The following is a 23,338-nucleotide window of genomic DNA, read 5'->3' as shown; positions in this document are numbered from 1 at the left end:
CCATGTGTGTCTTTCGGCATCAATATAAAACACATCACAGCACATGCCCCAGGGAGTCCGTTTGCACTTTTCTCAGAAGCTTACATATAACCACCTAGCTAACACCCATATGGTCAACAGATTTGTCCAACAACAGGAATGGCTTATTGATGATTTCCGGAATCTCTACCGACGAGCCACCACTGGCGATCGCTGGCCAGGTGATCAGGTAATACTCAAGCTTAATGACCAGCCATTCATAGACGACCTGCTCTCCAGATTAAGTGCCCTCTCACAAGGCCCGGTCATTCCATCACCGTTCTTACCCAGCTCCCTTTTTTATAACGAAAGCAGCCAGAAAACCTCAATTTCAGGCTGTAAGTCTACTTTGGAACCTTTTGTGGGTAGAATTTGGGAGCCTCACGGACCTCGCGATGTCGGCCAGGTATTGGAAGGCTTCATCAACCCTTTGTCACTCCAGAGAATGGGCGACAGCGACGAGAAGGTTTTTACCGTGATCGATGAGCACATAATGACGACTGGTAACAAAAATCGCTTCTCTGGAGATCCGGACATGTTATTGTTTGAATTGAGTGCCTACATTTTTACGAGCTGTGTTCCATCCTCGATGGACCTAAGCTCAGTAAAAGAGATTTCCATTTGACGTCTGTCGGTGGCGAGGCCCGAATCTGTTGAATAAGCAAACATAAGCCATACAGGGTGTTTCTCAACTGACTTGAGCTCTACGCGTGGTCAAAGAAGTTATTTGAGGATCACCTTGAGATGATAAGTTAGAAATTAATCAAACGTAATGATTGTTTGATAGATATCCATAATTCAATAATTGTCCTTTGATAAACAGTACCGGTGAACATTGAAAGTTGTCCATATTTATGGATTGGACACCGGGTCCCCGACAGGTAAGAGTAGCAGCCAATAAAACACTCGAGTCCACTGCTTTTAAAAGCCACAATCTACAGGTGATAAAGCTTTATGACTTAAATATCATGCATTCTAACTCAATATTTATTGAGTTTCCTCTTTGGATTTCATCTGATCTCATCTGTCACACAAAACTACTCATCTAGTATATCAAAAAGAAGAATCTTGTTGAGCTGAAAATTTCGCCAAATAGATAAACTATGGGGTGACTGCAAATTCATCGTCGACCCGCGAAGAAAAATTGGAGCCCTGAGGTACGAGTTGATATTGAAGAATCAACAATCACATTGCAATATTTCTCTATTGATGATTCAATGAAGGGTTCCAGACCGACCGAGAATGCCGACAGTTCTGGGCAGATGACATTTTTGGCACTATCAAAAGAATCTGCGGTGCCGGTAAGATTTGGCGATAGTTGTGGTATCTTTTATGCTATTTGAAAAGAAGATCTCCGCTCCCCATCCACTCCGCATGAGGAGAAATTTTTGTGCCAGTAACCCGTTCTGGTAATACTATTTTCCCCGAACAAATGCCGACCAATACCCGCCCCAGTGACACTTTATGCTTTGAAAAAAGCCGGAAAACGCATCATTACATACGTAGCTAAGCTTCAAAGGCTGTTCCATAAATTTGCCACAGTAGTAAAGCGGGATATAAAGATATAGGGCAAGGACTAGAACCAAAACCTCTTGCCAAATTGGAGAGTCCGATCCTTGCTTTAGCGGTAAATACCTCATTTCCTACACCAACTGCTGACAGGACCCCGCACGATGTCTACCATGTACTCAAATCAGTCTTCTATAACGAAAGGAGCACTGCGACCGATGAACAGTCGGGTGCTAGCTTCAATGCCCTGTTACAAGGGCCCTGGAAATTCAGACGATGGTAAGGCCACTGGAAAAAGGGTTTATTTCTGCATTTTCCGGTGCTGATCATTTTTGGCATCTCACAATTCAGAGACCTGCAATCTGTGTTTTGAGGAAATAAGCTCCCAGTCAATCTTTAGGCAGCTGCCGTGCAAACACCTCTTCCACCAGCCATGTATTGACAAATGGATGTGCAAGCGAGATGCAAGCTGTCCACTATGTCGACAAACCTTTTATGACCTACACTCAGCAGCTTCCGTGTTCACTCCGATGGTCGCTTCCGATTTCAATAGTGGCAGAGCAACTCACGCGTCGCGAGCTTCTTCAGTCCAACGGTGGAAGAAGCTATTCCATTTATCTAGTATCCCACTCAAGGGACAAGCTCGATTGAATGCATAGGAGTATGTTTTAAATATCGACAAGACCACTGTCCGAATGAGAAGAAGATACTTCGCCTTTGCCTCGACTCGGGGTCCGAGTCAAATCAATGACATTTACTTTTTTTCAGCGTAGGAAATTCTTTTACATATGGTCATTTGTTGTAAGATATCTAGCCCGCTCGTACACTCTGCCAGTATGGTACCGCGAATTCTCGCGATATGAGTAATTTAATGGTCGGGATCACCTTCACTCTACTCAAAGAACGGAAACAGGCAGAAATGTGTCAATATTGCAAGATTCCGCTATGAAAGATTTTCAGCCACATATTGTTGTCACATCAACTATCTAGCACAAAGACCCTGCATATAGAAGAGAACTTATTCCTTTTGATTTGAAGTATTGTAAAGCAAATGATTGACCACTATCAGCATTAGTACCTATGTTTCCTATATCGCGTAATACTATCGAGCCAATGAATGACATTCATATCCTGTGGACTTGGCCGATAGCCAAGTCGTCCTCTTACTCCGACTTTCCCGCCCGAAATTTTCCCGAGAGATTCCCACATTCCGATCTACATTTCCGTGGTTGAATACAAGGTGTACGGTCAAAGTCCGAGGCTGCATTGGCATGTAGTGCTTGTAATGTGGGCTAAAGCCAAGGGAGTCCCGTTGGCTTGAAAATGATTTTCTGAGAGAGCCATCTAGCTGATATCTAATCTCTTCTTCAATCACATAGCAGACCTCTCGAAAGAGTTGGAGGCAAAAAAAAAGGGTGTGCTATTCACTAGGCAATATTCCGGTATAGACTGGATATCACGAGATGTTTCATGAGGTTAACGGCATTGAAAATTAATGCCATACTCCATTCCCGCACACCACTTACGCTGGCCATTGATGACCGTCAGTATGGAGAAGCAAACGAGACTTAGCTGCCTTTTTGAACAGATTCAAGTCAACAGATGCGATTCATTAGGCCAAAGTGCCACGTGTCGGCTATGAGATGCCAGATTCTGCTGAAGTCCAGATTCTGTTCAAGTGGCCTGATATCGCTCCTCATTATCAGGTAACCAACTTTCAGATGACCGTTGGCTCTGATACCATTCACCGTGGGATTTCAACGGTTCTCACCCCGCTTCTGTCCGGCCCGCGACTTATCCCAATTCCATAGGTTTGCTTGGGGAAGCCCCGCTTCTCCTATCAATACAACCCCAGAACCACGCGGTCGTTGAGATGCTTACTGGCATCGAGAGTTGCTGTTGACCGCAAATATTTCTAGTGATGGGAACCATCAGCCTGCGCTGCTTAAAACTACTTATGTCCAAGGATAACAAACAATTCCCCAACATGGCTTACTGCCACGTGCTTTCGCACGCGGTAACATTTGGCATCAATAATCCCCGCTTAGTTATCAAGCCATACTGACGCACGTCAGAAAACGAATATAGTTCAAAAAGCCGGGTTTGTTAAGACTGCGACTATAACCAAATTTAATCAGATCATGCTCCTAGTCTCCCATTTCACGACCGTACACCAGAATAAATCATTGAGTTTATCAAAGATGCGAGCTACTCTTAGTCTTAGCACCTATCATTTGCCTAATACGGGGGTCGACCTCGCTGAACATCCCCATGACGGCTTCCTTCAGCTCTGCAGGCACGTCCTCCAAGGTCTCGGAGACATTTGCCACCCACTGTCTCTTCTCGGCCTCATCAAAGACTCTGTTCCATAGCTCCCGTGGCTGGACGTAATCCTCGTCATCAACCAAAATCTCATTCTGGGCTAGAATAGCGTTATGTTCGATGCGCTCGGTGTGTCGCACATCAGACACCACTTGGCTGGGCATGCCTGGGCTCAGAGTACTACGCACATAATTTGGGTCACCGCCATAGTTTCGGGTGACGGTACCCATGCCATCACGCTCAAAGGGCGCGTAAACAGGGCAAATGGCGCGGTTTGGGGGGGAGCTGTGTGTAGTTTACCCCCAAGCGGTATCGCTGAGCGTCAGGGTAGGCAAACATGCGCGCCTGCAACACTAAAGGGCGGAAGGGTTAGTGTTTTGTCAATCGCGATACTTGAGTATGCACTTACTAGGATCAGGTGTCATGGCAATTCCAGGGACCATGTTGGAAGGTGAAAAGGCCGCCTGCTCGATCTCGGCAAAATAATTCTCCGGCTAGGTTCTCGTTAGCATGCGCTCCTTGGCCTTCCGTCAAAAGCGGTCTTACGTTTTTATTCAGAGTCATCTGGCCAACCTCAATCAAGGGAAAGTCTTTGTGGGGCCAGACCTTCGTGATGTCGAAAAGAGCACGACCATATGTCTCAGCCTGCTCGGGCTCCATCACCTGCATGTAAAGCTTCCAGGCTGGGAACTGATTGCGAGAGATGGCATCCCACAGGTCCTGGGTATGGAAGTCGGCATTCACTCCAGCCATCCGGGTGGCTTGTTGTTCAGAGAAATGGGTGATGCTCTGAGTCGGTCGGAAGTGGAATTTGCAGTACCGGGACCTGCCGTCCGCTGCCACCAATTTGAAAGTATGCACCCCAAAACCGGTCACTCTCCGGATCGAATCAGGGATACCGCGGGAGCCGAACAAGTGCATCAACGCGTGGACACTCTCTGGCTGGTTGACATGGAAGTCCCAGAACTGACCGATTAGCTTCACCAACAAGAAGAGAAATTAAACCACACTCACCATAGTCCAATCCGGTCGGTTTGTGGCGGGGTGCCTTTTGTGACTTCTGTTGAGGGAGGGGAATCGAATTGGATCGCGCACGAAAAACACCGGCTTCGATTGGATTAGAAAAAGAAAAAGAAGACATCAAGGAATGGAGACTCACAACGTGGTTCCCTACAATGTCGTGATTGCCGTCCTCTGTAAAAAATTTGACAGAGAAACCTCGCACATCCCGGACAGTGTCTGCACTGCCCTTTTCACCGCCAGTAGTACTTAAACGAAAAAGCACCGGAGTCTTTTTGCCCACGCCATTCAGGAATTTGGCCGACGTGATGGAGGAGATATCATTGGTGACTTCGAACTCTCCCCACGCTCCAGCAGCTTTGGCATGGACAACTCTGCTCAGTGTTAGCTCTGGATTTACTTCAAGGGCGGACTGTCCACTGACCTTTCAGGAATACGCTCACGGTTGAAGTGCGAGAGCGTCTCAATAAGGAGCGTATCACCCAAGGTTGTGATACCTCCACCGCCTAAAGTAGGCAATGTAGTGCTTACGGATGGGTTCGCAATTGGCTGGCCTTTCAAATTATAAGCAGGAGCATATTGTGTTGGTCATTGAAGTGACGTACCTTCTGCCAGCGTGAATGTAGGCTTTGACATAGCGATCCCTTGTTCTGGGGTGCCAAATACACGTGCTGTGATAATTATCTATGGCGGCGGCAGTCTGGCCTTTATTAGAGCAAATTCTGACAGTACATGAAGCCCATTTCCGATGACAAAGAACCAGGGCCATTATCCGGGGGCACTCGGGGATACTATGATGTGAGGGGTAGAACGGACAAATCCGTATTAGACACTGACAGCCTGCGGGCAAATAGAAACCGGCGCAGTACAAAGCGAACCGAACCTTAACGGCGGGCCGAGATCCATAGCTAGTGTGAGCCGATGCACCACCGAGTATTCGCCGGACTCGGCATCCTACCCGCGCACCGTACAGGATGAAGGAACAGTACCAGCATTGCTTACATGATCGTGCGGGGAATCCTTACCCCTCATGCGGGGTCAAATATCTCTGCTGCCATTCTATCTGATGCCTGCGCAATGACAATTAAGGTTACAGAAAGGCGTTTTTGAGATGTTTAAGTAAGTGGAGCCATCAAATAGCCATATTAGGTAGTACTACCATTGTGAGAGCTGGACCTCACCATGTCCTTGCTCGGAATTCGGCAGCTATGAAGATCTAGCCGTATAAAGCTCGCTGTCTTGGCTCACTAAGAGCGTGTTTGCACATCAGGTCTGCTAGACATTGAACAACGCTCAACGTCTATTCCTCTACTTTTCTTCCAGACAGATCTAAATCATGGCAACCGTTTCTAACGGCTCCGAGTACGACTTCATCGTCGTCGGTGGTGGCACTGCTGGCAATGCCGTTGCTGGTCGGCTGGCTGAGAACCCCGACGTCCGCGTTCTGGTTGTTGAAGCCGGTATCCCGAACCCGGACCAAATCGAACAAATCACCACGCCATCGAAGGCGTTTACTCTTCGTGGAAGCAAATATGACTGGGCCTACAAGACTACCATGATCAAGCGCGATGATTACGAGCGCATTGAAAAGCCCAACACCCGCGGAAAGGCCCTCGGTGGAAGTACATGTGCCAACTACTTCACCTGGATCCCTGGTTCAAAACCCACATTTGACGATTGGGAGGACTTTGGTGGCCGCGACTGGAACTGGGACAGCTGTGTAGACTACCTTCGCAAATGTGCCACTTATCATGACGACGAGAAGCTGTATCCGGCCGAACTCAGCAAGATTGGAACCGGAGGTCCTGTGCAGATCTCCCATGCCGACTTGGTGCCAGAGATGCAACCATTCCGCGACGCCCTTACTCAAGCTTGGGTCTCTAAGGGTGAACCCCTGACCGAAGATATCTTTTCTGGCGAAATGAAAGGTCTCACGCATTGTGTGGATACCATCCACCGTGGTGAGCGTCAGGGCAGTTTTTTGTACTTGAAAAACAAGCCGAATGTGACGATCCTTTATGGGGTCCAGTCCAAGCAATTGATTATCGACCCCACCACCCGAATTTGCTCCGGCGTCACTGTGGTCAGCGAAGCTTCCAACACTGAGATCAGTGTTTATGCTAGCCGGGAAGTGATTGTGTCTCAAGGCGTGTTTGAGACGCCTAAGCTTCTGATGTTGAGCGGTGTCGGGCCTGCCACGGAACTAGCGAAGCATGGAATCAAGCCAATCGTGGACTCTCCTCACGTCGGCCAGCATCTCCTGGACCACCCCATCGTGCCGTTCGTGCTTCAGATCAAGGATGGATATGGTCTGGATGATCACATTCTCCGCCCCGGTCCTTTGAATGACAAAGCCCTGGCAACCTACCAGCGTGACAAGACTGGTCCTGCCAGTTCCGGCTTTTTGGAGCTGGTGGGATTCCCTCGCATTGATGAACGACTGGAGAAGTATCCAGCCTACCGTGAGGCTAAGGCTGCGAATGGTGGACTGGATCCCTTTGGACCCGCGGGTCAGCCGCACTTCGAGCTTGACTTTGTCGGCCTCTTCAGTACTGCTTTCCAGTGGCACTTCCCATTGCCCGAGAAGGGTAGTTACATGACTGTCATTGTCGATCTGCTCCGTCCCCTGTCCGAGGGCGAAGTTACCTTGAACAGTTCCAATGCCCTGGTACAGCCCAACATCAATCTCAACTTCTTCGCCAACAATTTGGATATTCTGGCCATGCGCGAGGGTGTTCGCTGGACATACGATGTTCTGACCAACGGAGCTGGGTTCAAAGACATCGTCGTTGGGGAGTACCCTTGGAAGATGCCTCTCCATTCCGACGATGATATGAACAAGGCTGTTTTGGACCGAAGCCAGACCGGATTCCGTAAGACCGACCCGCATCAAGACTGCCAACAGCACTAACATAATTCACAGACCCCTGTGGTACGGCGCGACTGTCCAAGAGCATCCATCAAGGTGTCGTCGACTCCAAGCTCCGAGTACATGGGGTGCGCAATCTCCGCGTTATGGATGCTTGTGTTATCCCGGTGATTCCAGACTGCCGTATCCAGAACTCCGTATATATGATTGGCGAGAAGGTGAGTGATCAAATCAATTTTGCTCAATCATACGAGGAAACTAATCCATCTTCTAGGGTGCGGACATCATCAAATCAGACCACAAGGATATCTATGAGGCAAAGAATATTCCTTACTTTGTCTCCAGCAAGCTATGACTTGGTCCATGGCCTCGGGATGAAAGCCATTGAATATCCTTCACAGAGCAACCCCGTTGTTTGATTCACTGGCACAGCGCCATAAGAGCCTCGCGGCTTCGAATTTGTGATTTAAATCGCCATCTCTTTGTAGCTTCTTTGGTTTTGAATATGAATTTATTTGAGATTCTTACCGTTCTTAGTACGAAAAAGACTTTTCGTTTCACCTAAAGCATAGATAATTCAATCATCAGCAAAGCCTTTTTCAGCGATGATAACATACTGATACCAGATGACAGCCAATCAAACTTGCTTCATTCAGTAATGAGCCATGTTGTCATGTGAGGAGCATAGAGTACAATGTATCTACAAAATTCTCAGCAAGTCCGCAATACTCATAACTATGCGCATGATACGTTGAAAGTCAGTTCGCTTTCGTTGTTGTGGTGGAAATGCATTGTACCACCTAGATTCCGCTGTCATGCGGAGGGTATGTATTCAAACCAAAGGGCTCCTCGTATTCGCGTTACCTAGCCACTGAAGTACCGTCATGAAATATACAGGAGACACAGGTTATCACGGAGAAAAACCATAATGAGCTGATTGACTATTCACCACTGCCGCATGGTCGCTCTGTAGTCAAGCGCATATGATACGAAACAGGCGTGCCGTCCGTCCCGACTCCGAGCTGAGTCCGAGTGGTGGATTACCACCCTATGAACTTAGTGCCCGATTAGCCGTTTGTGGAGTCGTAAAACTGGGCGGACCAATTTTCTGGTGCTACCAAATAGGGAAACACTAAATGAAGCGGCGGAGGTTGGCACTCTGGCAATGTCGAACCCAAATAATGATTTTCGTTCGTTTGCGAAGTTCTAGATCGCCTTGCACTGTAGTCAGGCGCCAGCTGGAACGAAATTGGAGGCTGTGTAGATTCAAAATCAATCATATGTCTCAAGTTTGAGGAAACTTTAATAAATACGACAGGATCGCCGTTTCCGTTCCCCTAATGCACACAAAAATCAAGCCTACCCCACCCCGTGGCATGTCCGATTTTTTCTCGGCCTTTCAAATTTGAGCTCACGTATCCAATAAATTTCAGGCGACCGTTCCCCTCCCATCCTTGCTCTGCTGACCACGAGAAAAATTTCATTCTCAAAACACCTGCGAACCAGAGATGGTACGGGGCGGTAAGACTTCTTCTCTCGCGATGTCGTCAGCTCTGCTCAGTTGTTGCAGATGTATAATCTGGTTTTCTTGGACATTCCTGGAACCCACGCCAGCACTGAACGAGCCGGGGGTTCAAGATCGCTGACTAATCCTACGCAGTTGCTCTTGTTCGGGGTGACTCGAAGATCACCGGGGTAGTAAGCTTTGAGCAAATCGATGAGAACTCTCCTACCACTATTTCCTGGAATCTTACAGGAAACGATGCCAATGCCGAACGTGGATTTCATATCCATCAGTTTGGTGACAATACCAACGGCTGTACATCTGCTGGCCCCCATTGTTTGTTACACTTTGTCTTCAAACTGGTTCTACCTCTAACACTAAAACAGACAACCCCTTCGGTAGAGCCCATGGTGGACCAGGCGACACTGAACGTCATGTCGGTGACTTAGGAAACTTCAAGACCGATGCTGCTGGCAATTCCAAGGGGAGAATGAAGGACCACCTCGTCAAGTTGATTGGCCTGGAAAGTGTGCTTGGTGTAAGCTTCACCTTGTGCTGGACAATAATATAACTCTAACAAAGCTGGTCAGCGTACCTTAGTCATTCACGCTGGTACAGATGACTTGGGCAAAGGCCATAACGCAGAATCTAAAAGAACGGGCAATGCAGGACCTCGGCCTTCTTGTGGTAAGTCGAGGCACCTACCAACGGGCTCTCCTGTTTAACATTCCGGACAGGTGTAATAGGACTCGCGGCTGAGTCCAATTCTTTGGCCAGGTCAACCTTGGTAAAATCGGTCTCGCCTTCCCATCTGTGAATGTGCGGGATATCGTGGCGACGAGAGTCAGCGCGACTGTATAAATCTTTGGCGACGAAAGGTCATCGATGCGGCAGTGACTTTCCATATTCATGCCTATACCGAGTGTAACCCTAGTACTTGAATGACACGGCCAATTATTCAAGGAAAGAGGTATGCACCAGTACTGCAATACGCCGGAGGCCCTTGCATGGCACTTAAAATGTGTTTTTCTATGAACGTCTGAGAGCACGACTTAGGCCCGCCCCATTGATGATTCAACACCTAGTACTCTAAGAAGCAGGAAGCAGGAAGCCGAGGAGGCTGAATGGAACAATAGTACTAATAAGATTGTCTCCGCTTTCACCGTCATTTTATTCTGCATATAAACTTGATATAAATCTACTATGAGTCTAGGCTGTAATACCAAGATGCTGTAACTGTCTGTTTTTCCGATATGGTTTCCGATAGGCTATATCTAGATATATGCTGAGACGCTCTATCGACGAGAAGGTCCCGGGGGGGGGGGGGGGCGCATGGCCAATGAAAAGGAGTACACACTCATGCCCACATGGTAAAGGTAACTGGGGCAATATGTACGGAGCAAATCCGAGGAGTTATAGAACAACCGGGCTACTTGAGGCAATATAATAAACCTCGACGTGTCTGTATAAACTAGCAGGTAAATTGGAAATCGAACGCAATCCCATTATATATGTATATATAGACCCATGTAATCCCACACAAACAACGATGAATCTTTCTTTGATTAACAACCGAGTAAGTAGACAAAGTAGAACATACAAGGCTTGCTGACCAGCACAATGGGATATGCAAAGTCAGTATCATATCCGGTGAATAGAAATGTGGCATACACCGAGTTTCGAGCAAAAATACTGCGAGGGGTATTTTTCGCCATGTTGGGGTCGCGAGTGTGCCGAGATTTCTCCCCTCATGAGGGGAAGCTGTGACGCCTGGACCTTCCGCGGCTTGTAAGTCATTATTGCCAGCATAAGAATCAACAGCCTTGAACCAAGAAAGACGCATGACTCATAAAGGACTCTACATTGGGTTCTAGCTATTCTCTGCACTACCCCTTTGAGAAGTAGTAAATGTGGGGCTTTCGTCCGGAGGCAAGTGGAAAGTAGTGAAGTCTAACCCGACCAATCAATACCCGCAGACGTTCCTCCTCCTTCTTGCATAAAAAATATCTATCTTTATACGCACCTTCCAATTGAAATTACAACGAAGCCTAGTAATCACCAGAACCTTGGAATATGAGCCGAGGACAATGTTAGTGGTCGTAGCGCAGAAAATATCTGCTGATTGAATTCGCCACACCAAATCCATAGAGTAAACCACTCATAAGGCATTTGCAACAGAAATATCATTCTAGAATTCCAATGCGCTAAAAACTGCGGGGCGACATATTGTCAGAATGCTGTCGAAGTTTCCAACAGGGGTGGGGGGTCGGAGTAGAAACCTTTTCTATGTCTGTTCGATTCACCTTCAACAGCTCTCGCTGCTTTTCCTTTTTTTTTTTGGCTCTATCTACTCTATCAAGTCTGTCTTACTTTACTATACACGATCTTTTACTGACCAAATAAAAAAGCAACGTCAGAATAGCGATGATACGATGTCTGCCGATATGACAGACTTCCTACCAACCTCCAACTGTACGACGAAAAACCCGCGTTTCTTTTTTGTCAATGGAAATGAAGCCGAATCCCGCAAACATGCCATGCGAGAACACTGGAGGAAACGAAAGGAACGGAAGATGGCTGCTAGGGAACATGACAAACCATTTCGATTGCTCCGCTTTGTCTCCAAAAAGGACCATATGGTCTGCAGAATGGAAGCTCAAAGCCATTCCGATGATCCAATACTGAGTCAAGCCCATCCATACAGCTGTGGAGCTACGTCGGCCTCTACCCGTGGGTACCCGTCAAACATGCAGCCCAATCCATATGAAGACACGTTAGCGGCTGCGGTGGTCCAAAGTCAGGCTGAATATCGCAAGACACTCGCCCCTGAAACGTGCTTACCATAACACTAACATATTTCATAGGCCCCTGCAACACATCACAGCCTCCGAAGGGCATCTTAAAAGACAGCCTTGACCCAATGCCTGGCATACATGAGGTATGCAACCTCAGGGTTGGAGATGCCTCCTTCGATTCTTTGGTCCCTCATGGCGCTATTGAGGACCCGGTCATTATACTTGACACCAAGGTGATGTTCCATTCCCCTTGATATCGCAAATACACTAACCATAGCCTAGGGACTGAACCATTTGCAACGCAAAAGCACAGAGCTCTATGGTGTCAATGGTGCGTCTTGTGTTGTTGCTAGCAAATTGTAATACTGTTTCAAAGCGTCAATAGGATGAAGTTAGGTCCATAAACCAGAATTTACCACTTTTGCTATCAAGATCGAGCTGTGACAGCCTGTGGTATCGTATCCTAACATTCTACTTGAAGCGCTTTCAAGCCAGCCTACTAAGAAAGCTACTTTATCACGAGGATCCGCCACGCTACTGATGGCTGCGATGACATGTACTGAAAATAACCACGTATGGGCTCCAAGGAAAGACGACTTATATTAGGAAACTTACTGATAGACTAGTGATAGTTGCTCTTTCCGCTTGGCTGCCGAGCGCTAATTAATTATGGGTGTACACCATAGCGTGGAGATACATGCTACAGTGCCGTTTGGTCCTGTCCTTCACAAGCCCAACATCAAAACAGGGTCCCCCCTTCTCTTGCTGGCTCTTATTGGCTCTCCTTTACGCTGTTTTCTACTGCCAGCGAAATAAGCCAAGAAATTTCAACTTTCAATTTATGAAAACTATATGCTGCCCTCGTTGAGACGAGTGTCTGTCCCGAGGGCTGATATCCATTAACTGCGAAGGCAGCACATCAACTGTTTGTAATAGACTAAGTGACTTGCAATTCCGGAGATGGATTTCTGGATATTCATGGATCACTGTTAGTTTAGAGAACACAGCCGACTCTTTAACTGTGGGCACTGACCATTATCGAAATACCTGCGAGTCGTCCTGGCCGGCATATCTGCCAGGAGGAAAGTTGTATTCGTCGTCCAAATGCTCCTTAGCAGCCATAAGAGGTCCCCATTTACGCTTCATAGCTTTCAGATGTTGCTTGAGACCCGATAATACAGTAGTAGGATGTGGGGACTCTGTAGAGGACAGAGCAAGGCTATGAGTATGAACAGATGTTGTTTTATTCATTTTTGCGGAAACACCCGTGGGAAATGAGATGAAGGGAGATATCTGACAAGGTAGCTTTGAAACATTTCAGGTTCCCAGCTGATTCTGGATGAGAAGTCTAACAATTTATAGCTTTCAGAATTGACAAGTTGCGACCACACGGTACAGCCGCTCCAACCACTGTTGGCCGAGCCCCAGCCGAAATATCTGCGTCTTTTCTATTCTCAAAATACAACATACCTAGCACCTCTCTACAAATCAGCTGTCGGGTGTCATAGTCAGCGTGGATGAATAATGGATTCAGAAAGCCCATTTAGGCTCCAGAGCATGCAATCTGGCGGTGTGACATGGTTTGAAGTTGGGGAGGAATGATTGGAGTTCTAGTATTACCAGATCAGGAAATTTTGCATGTGGACGATCCAGGAGCTGCATTTGCCGAGCTATCACCGAGGCCGTACCCCAAAGTCGACTTGCTTTTTAGAGTGACGTTGGCTATGACTCAATGGTATCGTTTTTATAATCGTGCGGAGATCACTTTCCCCTCGCGAGGAGACGGGTATTTCCCTATAGAAAATTTTCAGTCGCCCTTTGCCGGTAATACATACGGAGTTTCTTGCAATTGATAGCGAAGAGAGTCTGTCTGGGCCTTGAAATAGTATGTAGGATACAAGGCAGGCGAGGCCGATACTTGATTGATTCCACTTGGCTGAATCTCGGCACTTTGATTTATAACATTTTCTGACATCATCTGGAATCTCTGATGCCACACTAATATAGTAACATCGATTGCTGCTTTTATGGGAATCAAAATTTGGCTCAATTAGCTTGGCTTTAAACCATGATGGTCCCTATCGTTTTCAGGGGCTGGGTGGTAGTCTCCATGGGTAGTAACAATGTAGATCACGCCTCATGGGTTAGATGGCTCAGAATTGGAGGCGGATCATAATTTTCATGGTCCCTAGCTATGCGACCATACTTTGGACGAACGATGAAAATTCTCGTGATTCATACTATAAGATTGGTGTTCACAGAAAGGGATCCTAACCCGCACAGTGCAGTACACATAGAGGACAACCATATTAGAAACGCCATTGCAGCCTTCAAAGCCCTATCTGACACTAACCCATTTGAGGAATTATCTTGCCATAAGAAAAGTTTGTATTAAACTTTCTACCAAAATCCCTTGATATATACGTATCTCTCGGAAATCGTTTACAGTACTTGAAGACTTGAACTAAGCTTACCTTCCTCCGCCATTTAGTGACTGATTTTTGGCCCGGAAGAGACACCCCGGTACCAAAATAGATTACATAGCCAGAAAATCCAATTATCACGCTCTGTGATCGCGGAGACAATTTCACTTAATCTTTGGTGCAAGTTCATCATTCAGTACTCCCAATAGTCCAAATATCTGGGCTGGAGTTATTCACAAATTGGTCTCTTTATACACACTGATGTAGCTAGAATGATGCCGCACGTACAAGAACAGGTACTAAAGGTTTTAACTAGTCATATCCAACGCACTCCTCAATAGACTCTATGCAACGACAGACAACGATTTCTTAAAATCTTGTCTCTACTGCCCTGCGCAAGTACAGCATTTCGGAGCTTGTCATACTTCCGGTCCTTTTTTAACAGAGCTTGACTGTTATTTGACCAGCCTACGGTAGGTCTTAAGAGAGCATAGGAAGGCAAACCCCACCAGAAGTCGGAATTAAATTACGATGTGGTTATTCGTGACATTCCGGTATGTCGTAGATATCCGTGCCGTCGATTCGCTCTCAGCCTTTGATGATTTAGTCATAAGCTCTGCTGGAATCTACGGAGTTAAAATTGAAGAACTTACCATGAGGTCCTCGGAGATAGCCATGCAAGATGCTTATGATAAATATTGCTCGCAACAGTTAGGATCTCGGGGCATGTTAGTTGGTACTCGTCGATCTGGTCCTCATAGCGAAAACAAATCACTTTTCCATGAAATATACCAATGATAAGTGAATATTCTTCGCATTCATCATATTACTAATTGCGATTACACCGGTCTTTAAGCCTTTTATTCCTCATTTTGATTGTGAATATTGCAATTGCTATAGCAAGGTTTAGAGCGGGTTGGGAGGAACCCCAGACCCCCAACCAAACCCCAAGTCACCGAGGAAACGCTTTTTCCCAACCGAACTCACTGTAGACGATAGCCCAGAATTATAGTTCTCATAGATTCAGCCCTGGATAGCTTAGTGAGTACGTCACCGAAATCTGCAAATTCAGACGAATAGAATGGAGAACAAAGTGGCTCGGAGTAATTGCAAACTGAAAAGCGTCGGTCAATTTGAGTAAACAAATGCACATCAATTAGGTTGATCTCTTAGGCGAAACGACCATTTGCACAAGATGCCTTTTAAACACAAAGATCCACAATTCAATTCTTGTCACAAGTTGGCGGCCGAGTATAAATGAAATTTGATTCCTCTTCAAAGCCACCTTGATGATCACTATGGGTGTTCTGGTGGCTATTAAAGGAAAGAGACTGTCTCAGACTTGGTTTGCCCCTGTGGCATCCCGGGTAGCCTCTAGGTTGCCAGCCTCCAGGTTGGCGGCATGCATTTCACCGCTGGTCCCCTCGGCGTTGAGGTTTCTCTTTTCATGCAGCTCTGAGCAGCTTCGATGCTTTTTGTCGTCGATCCAGAGCGACAAGGCTTCAAGAAATAGTGCAAAGAATGTGAAGATGCTATAGTAATGTGAGCTGATGATAATGATGATAGTAATTAAATGGAGGCCATTGACTCATACAATACCAGAAAGATGAAGGCTTCATTTGCCCATTTCTTGGAACATGCGACCCCAGGGGGTGCGTTGGCATTGCAATTGTTCTGGTTGTAGTCCACTGCGGAAAATATGAATGCAGCGAGCCAACTGGGAAACGTCAGTAACTTATTTTGGATTTTTCTTTTGGTTCAAATGGCCTCACAGATATGAAAAAATCACATCAATGAAAACCACAAAGTCCTTCACTGGTGTGGTCAAGAAAGGAGATACAAAGGCAGGTAAAAAAAATAACCACGGAAACAACAGCCTATTTCCATCAGTATCAAATAATGCCTCAGTCTTACTGTCTGCTTACTATGATTTCCACATAAACGATGGTCAGTCCGCGGGGCCCAACATTGATGAATGAGGACGTTATGCCGAGAACTATCACGCTACTCAGCCACTGAATGACTCTGTTGCAAAGTAGGAAAAAGGTCATTTGGCCGTCGGTCAGGTAGGGGATTTTGGAAGTCATAGTGTCTGAGTGGTATGTAGTCCCGGACAGATGTAGCAAAATCCACAACGTTTTGAATGATAAAAACTTTCTAGGAAGGTATGACCATGCTTATACAGTTAATGAAAGGATAGATTCCAGTGTATATAGCTCATCTAGTCTTACTAAGTTTGAGGGCTTCATGATGTCAAGACTGCCTAGTTATTATTTGGCCTGAGTAACAAAACCCAAATGTCATCTGCGTCTGCATGGTCAGCATTTCTACCGGCCATTCCATGGAAACACTTTTTTCTTCAACTCCAGTGCAGAACCTGAAGGTGGAAAAATTTGGAAAGAAAAGTTTTGGCACTGTACATGGCTGGCTGTCAGTGTCTGGGTTGCCAGACAGTTGGAAAGCACTGAAACCTTGCCGAGAACCGCAGCCACAAGTCAACCACAAGTGGATCTCACGTCATAATTGTCTCCGAAGTTTGGCTATTGGAGTCGCATTATGATTCGAGAGTAAAGGATGAGAAAATGTTTCATAATTGAGCGAGAATCGTGCTGCGGTTTTTCTAATAATCCCGTTTTTCGGAATTGTTACAATATCTTTCTTAATCTTGTCTTGCATTGTGGAATTTACATGAAATGGAACCTCTTCCGAATCCACAGCCAAAAGCTGTGCAGATATTTAACCGAATTGTGATAGTGTCGTTGGCCATGACCCGCATCCCCGACAATGGATAATTGTGATTTTTGCAGATAATGGAATGTATGACGGCAAATTGGACAGCTAGCATCCTTTGAAACCATCCACTCGTCGATACAAGGCTTGTGAAATATGTGGCTGCACGGAATCTGACGAAAGGTAGATTCGGACTCCATATCTTCAAAGCAAAGATCGCAAACACTGGGCAACAAACCGACTGATAATATATTAACACGGAACAAATTGTGTGAAGCATCAAGACAGACATACAGGTGGATTTCTCCTCGCACTTGGTATAGCATGGCATAGCTGCGGTCTCGATATCTTCGATACTGAGCGGAACCTGTCCGCTTGCTGAGGATCTGTGAGTAAATGATGACAAGCTTTCTCTCTGCATCATCGACTAAAGTAAGAAGCATAAGGGTTCTAAAAAATGTCAATGTTTGGATTTGAGCGTAGAAGCTCATGGCGTCAATTTGTATTATTTCCCCACATATTCTTTTTCGCGCATTCAATAAGTGGCGGAAACTCTAACTTGGATAGAATTCCACCATAAATCTTTTATAGAATCTGATAGGCACAATAGTATTACTCAAAGAAGGTGGCCGCTCGGCGGCGCCTTTTGGCCTTATCAATTGGGAAAGTTAGACTGCACCGACCCACTCCAAAACAGTTGGAACGTCATCGTTATTCATTCACAGACTGTCGAAAATACCCACCAGTATGCTTTTCTAATTTGAGTATATTCACTTATTTGTGCATTCCATACAGAAGAACGGATAGATAATTGTAGTATCCTAATGATGTAGAAACCTCTGCGGTCGCGGTAAGACCGATCGTGAGGCTTCTTCATCGATTTCGTGGTTCTGCATCGTGGGTTACGGTTCTTTTCTAGCCCTGAGTTTAAGATCAGATAAACTTCTTTTTTTCAAAAAAAAAAAAAGGTATAGGCCACACAGTAGTAGATTTTGAGTGGATAATGATAGGCTGCAGTCTACAATTCCATAGTTCAAGATGCGGTCGTTGAGTCAACGCTCAACTCTGGAGCGTGAAGTATTAATTTTGTGAAGATGTGAGAACCCTCAAGACTTTCAGCGTTTCTGCTTATGTGTTGTTTTTACAGCAGCCCTCACAAATTACCTCCGACAATCAACATTCCTTCAACGGTAGTGTTTAAAAAGACTTAAAGCGCCGGGTCTACATGATCACGGAAGCTGAGCCACGGCTGTGCTATAGAGAGCGACATTACCATTCATCTTAGACAATTGACAAATTTGCTTGTGACACTGTTCCTTCTTTAGTGTAGAATTAGCCATACGCAGATTTTGATACTCGGCAGGGTATTTTATCTCACCAAGCTCTACAGTATGCTCTGACCCCTAATAAAATACTCGTATCATGTGTAATTCATAAAGAAAACGCCGGGTCAGAAGCGGTATTTAGGGGGAAAGTTGAAGATAGGTGTTCAGGTCAGCCATATTGGGCAGGAGAGATTGCATGGGCACCAAAGGCAGAGACTCTCGCCTTGCGGAATTTCCTCATGCTATATTAAACCATTGAAAAACGATACACTGCAAAAGCACCTTCGAGTAGACTCCAAGAGTAAATGACCCGTCCAAGCCGTATTCACCAATAAATAATCAAAACGTTCGGTTCAGACGTGTTATGCGGATTAAAGTAGATACTTGTATTTTAATTTGCTCTTCATATTCAATTTGATTGATACTAATCCACACTTGCAAGTCATGGTCATCTACAAATAGATTCCCATATTGAATAACTGATGCCCAGATGCCCAATATCCTTCAGCCGACTTGGATCAGCTTATTTGTAGAAATCAGAATGATCGCGTTTGATGGCATCGGCGCCTTTTTCGGCAACCATGTACACGGAGTTCTGAATCCGACAGTCAGGGATGACAGGGATACAAGATGCATCAATCACGCGGAGATTCTTTATGCCGTGAACCTTGAGGCCGGGATCAACCACCCCCTGTTGGATATTCTTGGACAGACGGGCAGTGCCACAAGGATGGAAAGATGTCTGGGAGCGATCAAGGACAGTTCTCTTCATGAGCTTGTCATCATGCAGCGGCATGGGCCATGGATACTCGTCTTCGATGATGTCTTTAAAGCCTTCTCCATTTTTGAGGACATCGTATGCGTAGCGAATACCCTCGCGAATAGCAATGATGTCGAGATCGTTATTGAAGTAATTCAAGTTGATGTTGGCTTGCTGCAGAGGATCACTGCTGTGGAGAGTCACAGTGCCGCCTTCCGACACAGGACGAACAAGATCCACCATGACAGTCATATAGTTTCCCTTACTGGGAGTAGGATAGTGCCACTGGAAAGCACTGCCGAATAAACAAACAAAATCAAGCTCAAAATGAGGCTGGCCGTAGGGGCAAAAGGGGTCTTTGTTGTCGTTGGAGGCTTTAGCCTGTCGGTACAAAGGATCTTTTTCCAGGTAGTCGTCAATGCGAGGGAATCCGACCATTTCCAAGAATCCCGATCCCAGAGGACCACGGTGATTATTTTCGTATGTTTTGATCGCCTGGTCATTGTGGGGAGTTCCTTTCCGTAACACATAATCGTCCATGCCAAATCCGTCTTTGAGACGCAGAACGAAAGGAACACCGGGATGATCCAGCAGATGTTGCCCCACATGAGGGCTATCGACAACCACTGGGATGTTGTGTTTTTTGAGCTCGGTAGAGGGCCCAATACCACTCAACATCAGCAACTTAGGGGTCTCGAAAACACCTTCAGATACAATGACCTCACGGGTGGCAAAAAGATTGAGCTCCTGGCCGGAGCCGAGGATGACAGTCACACCCTTACAAGTTTTGTCGGCAGCGTCAATAATAAGACTCTTCGAATGGGCCCGAGGGAGAATCGTCACATTGGACTTGTCAGCAACACAGAGGAAACTGCCGGATCGACGACCCTTGTAAATAGTGTTGACGCTGTGAGTAAGGCCAGACATAGTGCCATCAAAGATATTTTCGGTGACTGGGTGACCAGTGGATTTCCATGCCTTTGTGAGAAGGTCTCTGAAAGGCTGCATCTCAGGGATGAGCTCCGAGTGAGCGATTGGGATCGGACCACCCCCGCCAATCTTCTTCATGTCTGGGGAAAATGCGTTGTGATCGTCGTGGTATGTAACGCTCTTCCGCAGATAAGGTACAAGTGGATCCCAAGTCCACTCTTTTCCCCCGTACTCTTCCCACATGTCAAAAGTACCCTTGGACCCAGGTGCCCAAGTGAAATAATTCAAGGATGAACTACCGCCGAGCACTTTACCCCGTGTATTGGGTTTTTCAATGCGCTCGTAATCATCGCGCTTCACCATGGTGGTTTTGAACGACCAGTCATACTCGCTATCACGAAGTTCCATGGCATTTGAAGGGACTCTGATAGGCTCTAGATCCTTTGCGTTCTCAACACCTGCCTCAATGACAAGAATCCGAGCTTTGGGGTTCTCGGCGAGGCGACCTGCAACGACGTTGCCGGCTGTGCCCCCACCGACGACAATGAAGTCGAATCTGGCATTGTTCTGGACAGTCATATTGGAGGAGAACAAATTCAAGAAAGTGTATGGGATTGAAGTAGTTGTATCGAACAAAAGATTATCATGAAGAGTGGCGGGGACAGAAACCTCAATGCGCCTTTTATAACTGCGGTGGCTACGAATTTTAGGATAAGGAGATTACAAGCAACAGCTAATTCATACATTCCCTTCCCTGTCTCCTCATCTCATGAGGTCATAGAGTCTGTATATTTTAACGCTTATGCGGTTCCATTGCCTTGCCTAAGTGGAACATAAAGAAATGTTATTAGATATTTATCTATGGGATCATTCTATTATGTACGTCAACTTTTATAGCCAGTGGCGCGAAGGTGTTCAAGCCAATCAACAAACACCCGACTGACTCGTGACGCGATTGACGTCGTGGGGCTACCAAAAGCCACGCAGTGGGTATCCAACCGGGTGGGGCATGATCGTCGGTTCAAGGGTCTGGGCAGTTCTCTGCACGAGGTGATGCAAGTGTGGACAAATCATATGGACTGAAAGAAAGAACTACGTCTGTGCTACTCCCAACAGCAGATTTCTCGCAATGGTTGGGGGAAATTTTTACTTTTATTCAGATATCTGAGTGGTTGAATGCTATTGCCTGTTTGGAATAGCAACAACCCTGCTTTCGGTTCCAGACACCACGTTCCGGTTCCAACCCCTGCTACATGGTTCATGCTCAGCAGTCTGAAACCGTCCATAGATCTCCCTAAGTAGTGCACTCTAATACAGACTTGGCAATTCATTCTCCACATTGTGTCTCAAAGTCAAATTCAATTGGTTATCGGGTGCCAACGCTCAGCAGACGAATCATTCACATGGTCCAGAAACCTTGAGCTAAGCTTTCTAACAATTTCTTTCGAGGCCAGCCACTTGCTTTCTTTGTCGAAGAGAAGAAGAAAATAACGATGAAGTTGGCACTCGTGGCCACGCTAGGTAACACGCTTTTTTCGGTAGAAACAGACGCACTTGGGATCGAGAAAAGTGTGAGGGCTGGACCTGACGAATGCCTTGGCGTCTGCTTTTTCCCGTACACTTTCCTTTGCGAATTTATCAGCTACAACGTCGCGGCTGGTGACTTTTGTGTTGTAGCTCATTCTTCCACGGTTCCAGCACCAATGAGGTCCGCTGCGAGAACTACCTCCGAGAAATGTGGCCATCACTGATCACGACTTGTGCACTTTGTACTTTGGAATTTCGAAAGAATTGATTCGGAATTTCTTTCGTCGTCGCCTCGCTCTCTTGTTCCGTGCCATACTTTTGTCATTTGGCTTCAATTGTACAGTACTTATTTTTCCGTGGATTGAGATATTTATATCGAATGCTGTACATTCCATAGGCAGATGCTTATTGTCTTGTATTTGAGATTCCCTCTTCCCTATCCAAGTATATCACCAGGTCCTCAATTGTGCATACCCTAATTCCCCATCTTTCCCCAAATCTTAAGCACCCATCGCGACGCATCATTCCATTATTCCCACCTACCTCCGGTACCCCCTCCACAATCTCTCCGTCTTCAACCAGCTCTGCTATAACGCCGACGGGAGCTTTGCCAGCAAGTCGGCACAAATCCACCGCAGCTTCAGTGTGGCCCTTACGCTGGCGCACACCACCAGGTCGAGCGGCTAGCGGAATAATGTGCCCTGGCCGTCTGAAGGAGTCCACATGAGCATTTGGAGAAGCTAGGGTGCGGCATGTCAGAGCGCGGTCTTCGGCGGAGATACCTGTTGTGATAGAGTCGGCGCTTGAGTCGATCGCAATTGTATAAGCCGTTCCCTTTGGATCGGAATTTTGGGTGACCATTTGAGGGAGGCCGAGGCGTGACGCAAGGCTCGGGGTGATGGGAGCACATATCAGACCACTGAATACCATGATGAATAAATGACACGTCATCAATACATGGCCAATGATTAGAAAGCAGCAGTCGCACCTTTCCCAACACGATCTCCTCCTTGGGTGACGTGGAGTAGTGTGTGGCCTCAGGGTCCTTTCTCACCTGGTGAATCTAACTAGAAAGGCCATTTGAGCAGACGTGATCGACTCCGCGGCGATGATCAAATCGGCTTCATTCTCTCGGTCCTGGTCATCGAGGACAATGATGAATTCTCCATTCTCTGCATGGACACAAATCAGCTTTTATATGGGTTGTCCTCAAATCCTGCGCGTCTTTCTGATACACGCGCATACTGTAGGAAAAAACTTATTTGGCAAGATGGAAACTCACTGAAAGCGGCGATTGTGTCGGCAATCGAATCAAATTGATATTCTGGAGAAGTTGTAGACATCTTGTCCCAGGTATAACCGGCTCGTTTTTTACCACGAAGGTTCTTCTCTCCCAAGTGCAAACGCAAGGCGACATCTATGAGTGTTAAAAGCAAAGATAAAATCTTGGAGATTTAGAATACATTTTGGAGAACCCCGCAATTTTGAGATGCTCAGCCACTGTGCCGGTGAATATGTTCCTATTCCGAACCTTCCTTGATAGTCTAGGGCGAGAAATATCCATTTTGATTGGTGTTGTAGGTCTCTCCGGAATTGGACGACCTGG

At 46.3% G+C, this 23,338-nt stretch overlaps 4 protein-coding genes across 4 annotated transcripts; 1 reads left to right on the top strand and 3 right to left on the bottom strand.

Annotated features, from left to right (window-relative positions):
- Positions 1 to 9,246: 9,246 nt before the first annotated feature.
- N7481_008497 (Superoxide dismutase) lies at positions 9,247 to 10,029 on the top strand (the record flags this gene model as incomplete). Its single annotated transcript, XM_057267716.1, has 5 exons — positions 9,247 to 9,259; positions 9,399 to 9,578; positions 9,629 to 9,780; positions 9,833 to 9,929; positions 9,980 to 10,029. Coding segments are annotated over 5 exons (492 nt in total), but the record flags the coding sequence as incomplete, so codon positions are not given.
- A 3,043-nt stretch (positions 10,030 to 13,072) lies between these two features.
- On the bottom strand, positions 13,073 to 13,288 carry N7481_008496 (uncharacterized protein; the record flags this gene model as incomplete). The annotated part of the gene is made up of 1 exon (XM_057267715.1): positions 13,073 to 13,288. The coding sequence occupies one exon, from the start codon at positions 13,286 to 13,288 to the stop codon at positions 13,073 to 13,075; it is 216 nt and encodes a 71-aa protein (XP_057118392.1).
- Positions 13,289 to 15,796: 2,508 nt separating this feature from the next.
- N7481_008495 (MARVEL domain-containing protein) lies at positions 15,797 to 16,547 on the bottom strand (the record flags this gene model as incomplete). Its single annotated transcript, XM_057267714.1, is given in 4 exon segments — positions 15,797 to 15,992; positions 16,055 to 16,177; positions 16,233 to 16,369; positions 16,386 to 16,547. 4 exon segments carry the CDS (start codon positions 16,545 to 16,547, stop codon positions 15,797 to 15,799), a joined length of 618 nt encoding a protein of 205 aa, XP_057118391.1.
- Positions 16,548 to 21,883: 5,336 nt separating this feature from the next.
- Positions 21,884 to 23,075, bottom strand: N7481_008494 (3,4-dihydroxy-2-butanone-4-phosphate synthase; the record flags this gene model as incomplete). The annotated part of the gene is made up of 4 exons (XM_057267713.1): positions 21,884 to 21,931; positions 22,207 to 22,621; positions 22,787 to 22,904; positions 23,015 to 23,075. The coding sequence occupies 4 exons, from the start codon at positions 23,073 to 23,075 to the stop codon at positions 21,884 to 21,886; spliced, it is 642 nt and encodes a 213-aa protein (XP_057118390.1).
- Positions 23,076 to 23,338: the final 263 nt, after the last annotated feature.

Source organism: Penicillium waksmanii (genome assembly GCF_028829765.1).
Source record: "Penicillium waksmanii strain IBT 27052 chromosome Unknown utg000008l:1.0-5622682.0:1.0-5626561.0, whole genome shotgun sequence".
Classification (NCBI taxonomy): Eukaryota; Fungi; Ascomycota; class Eurotiomycetes; order Eurotiales; family Aspergillaceae; genus Penicillium; species Penicillium waksmanii.
Note: the sequence above shows the minus strand (reverse complement) of the source record. Positions and strands in the feature narration are given on the sequence as shown.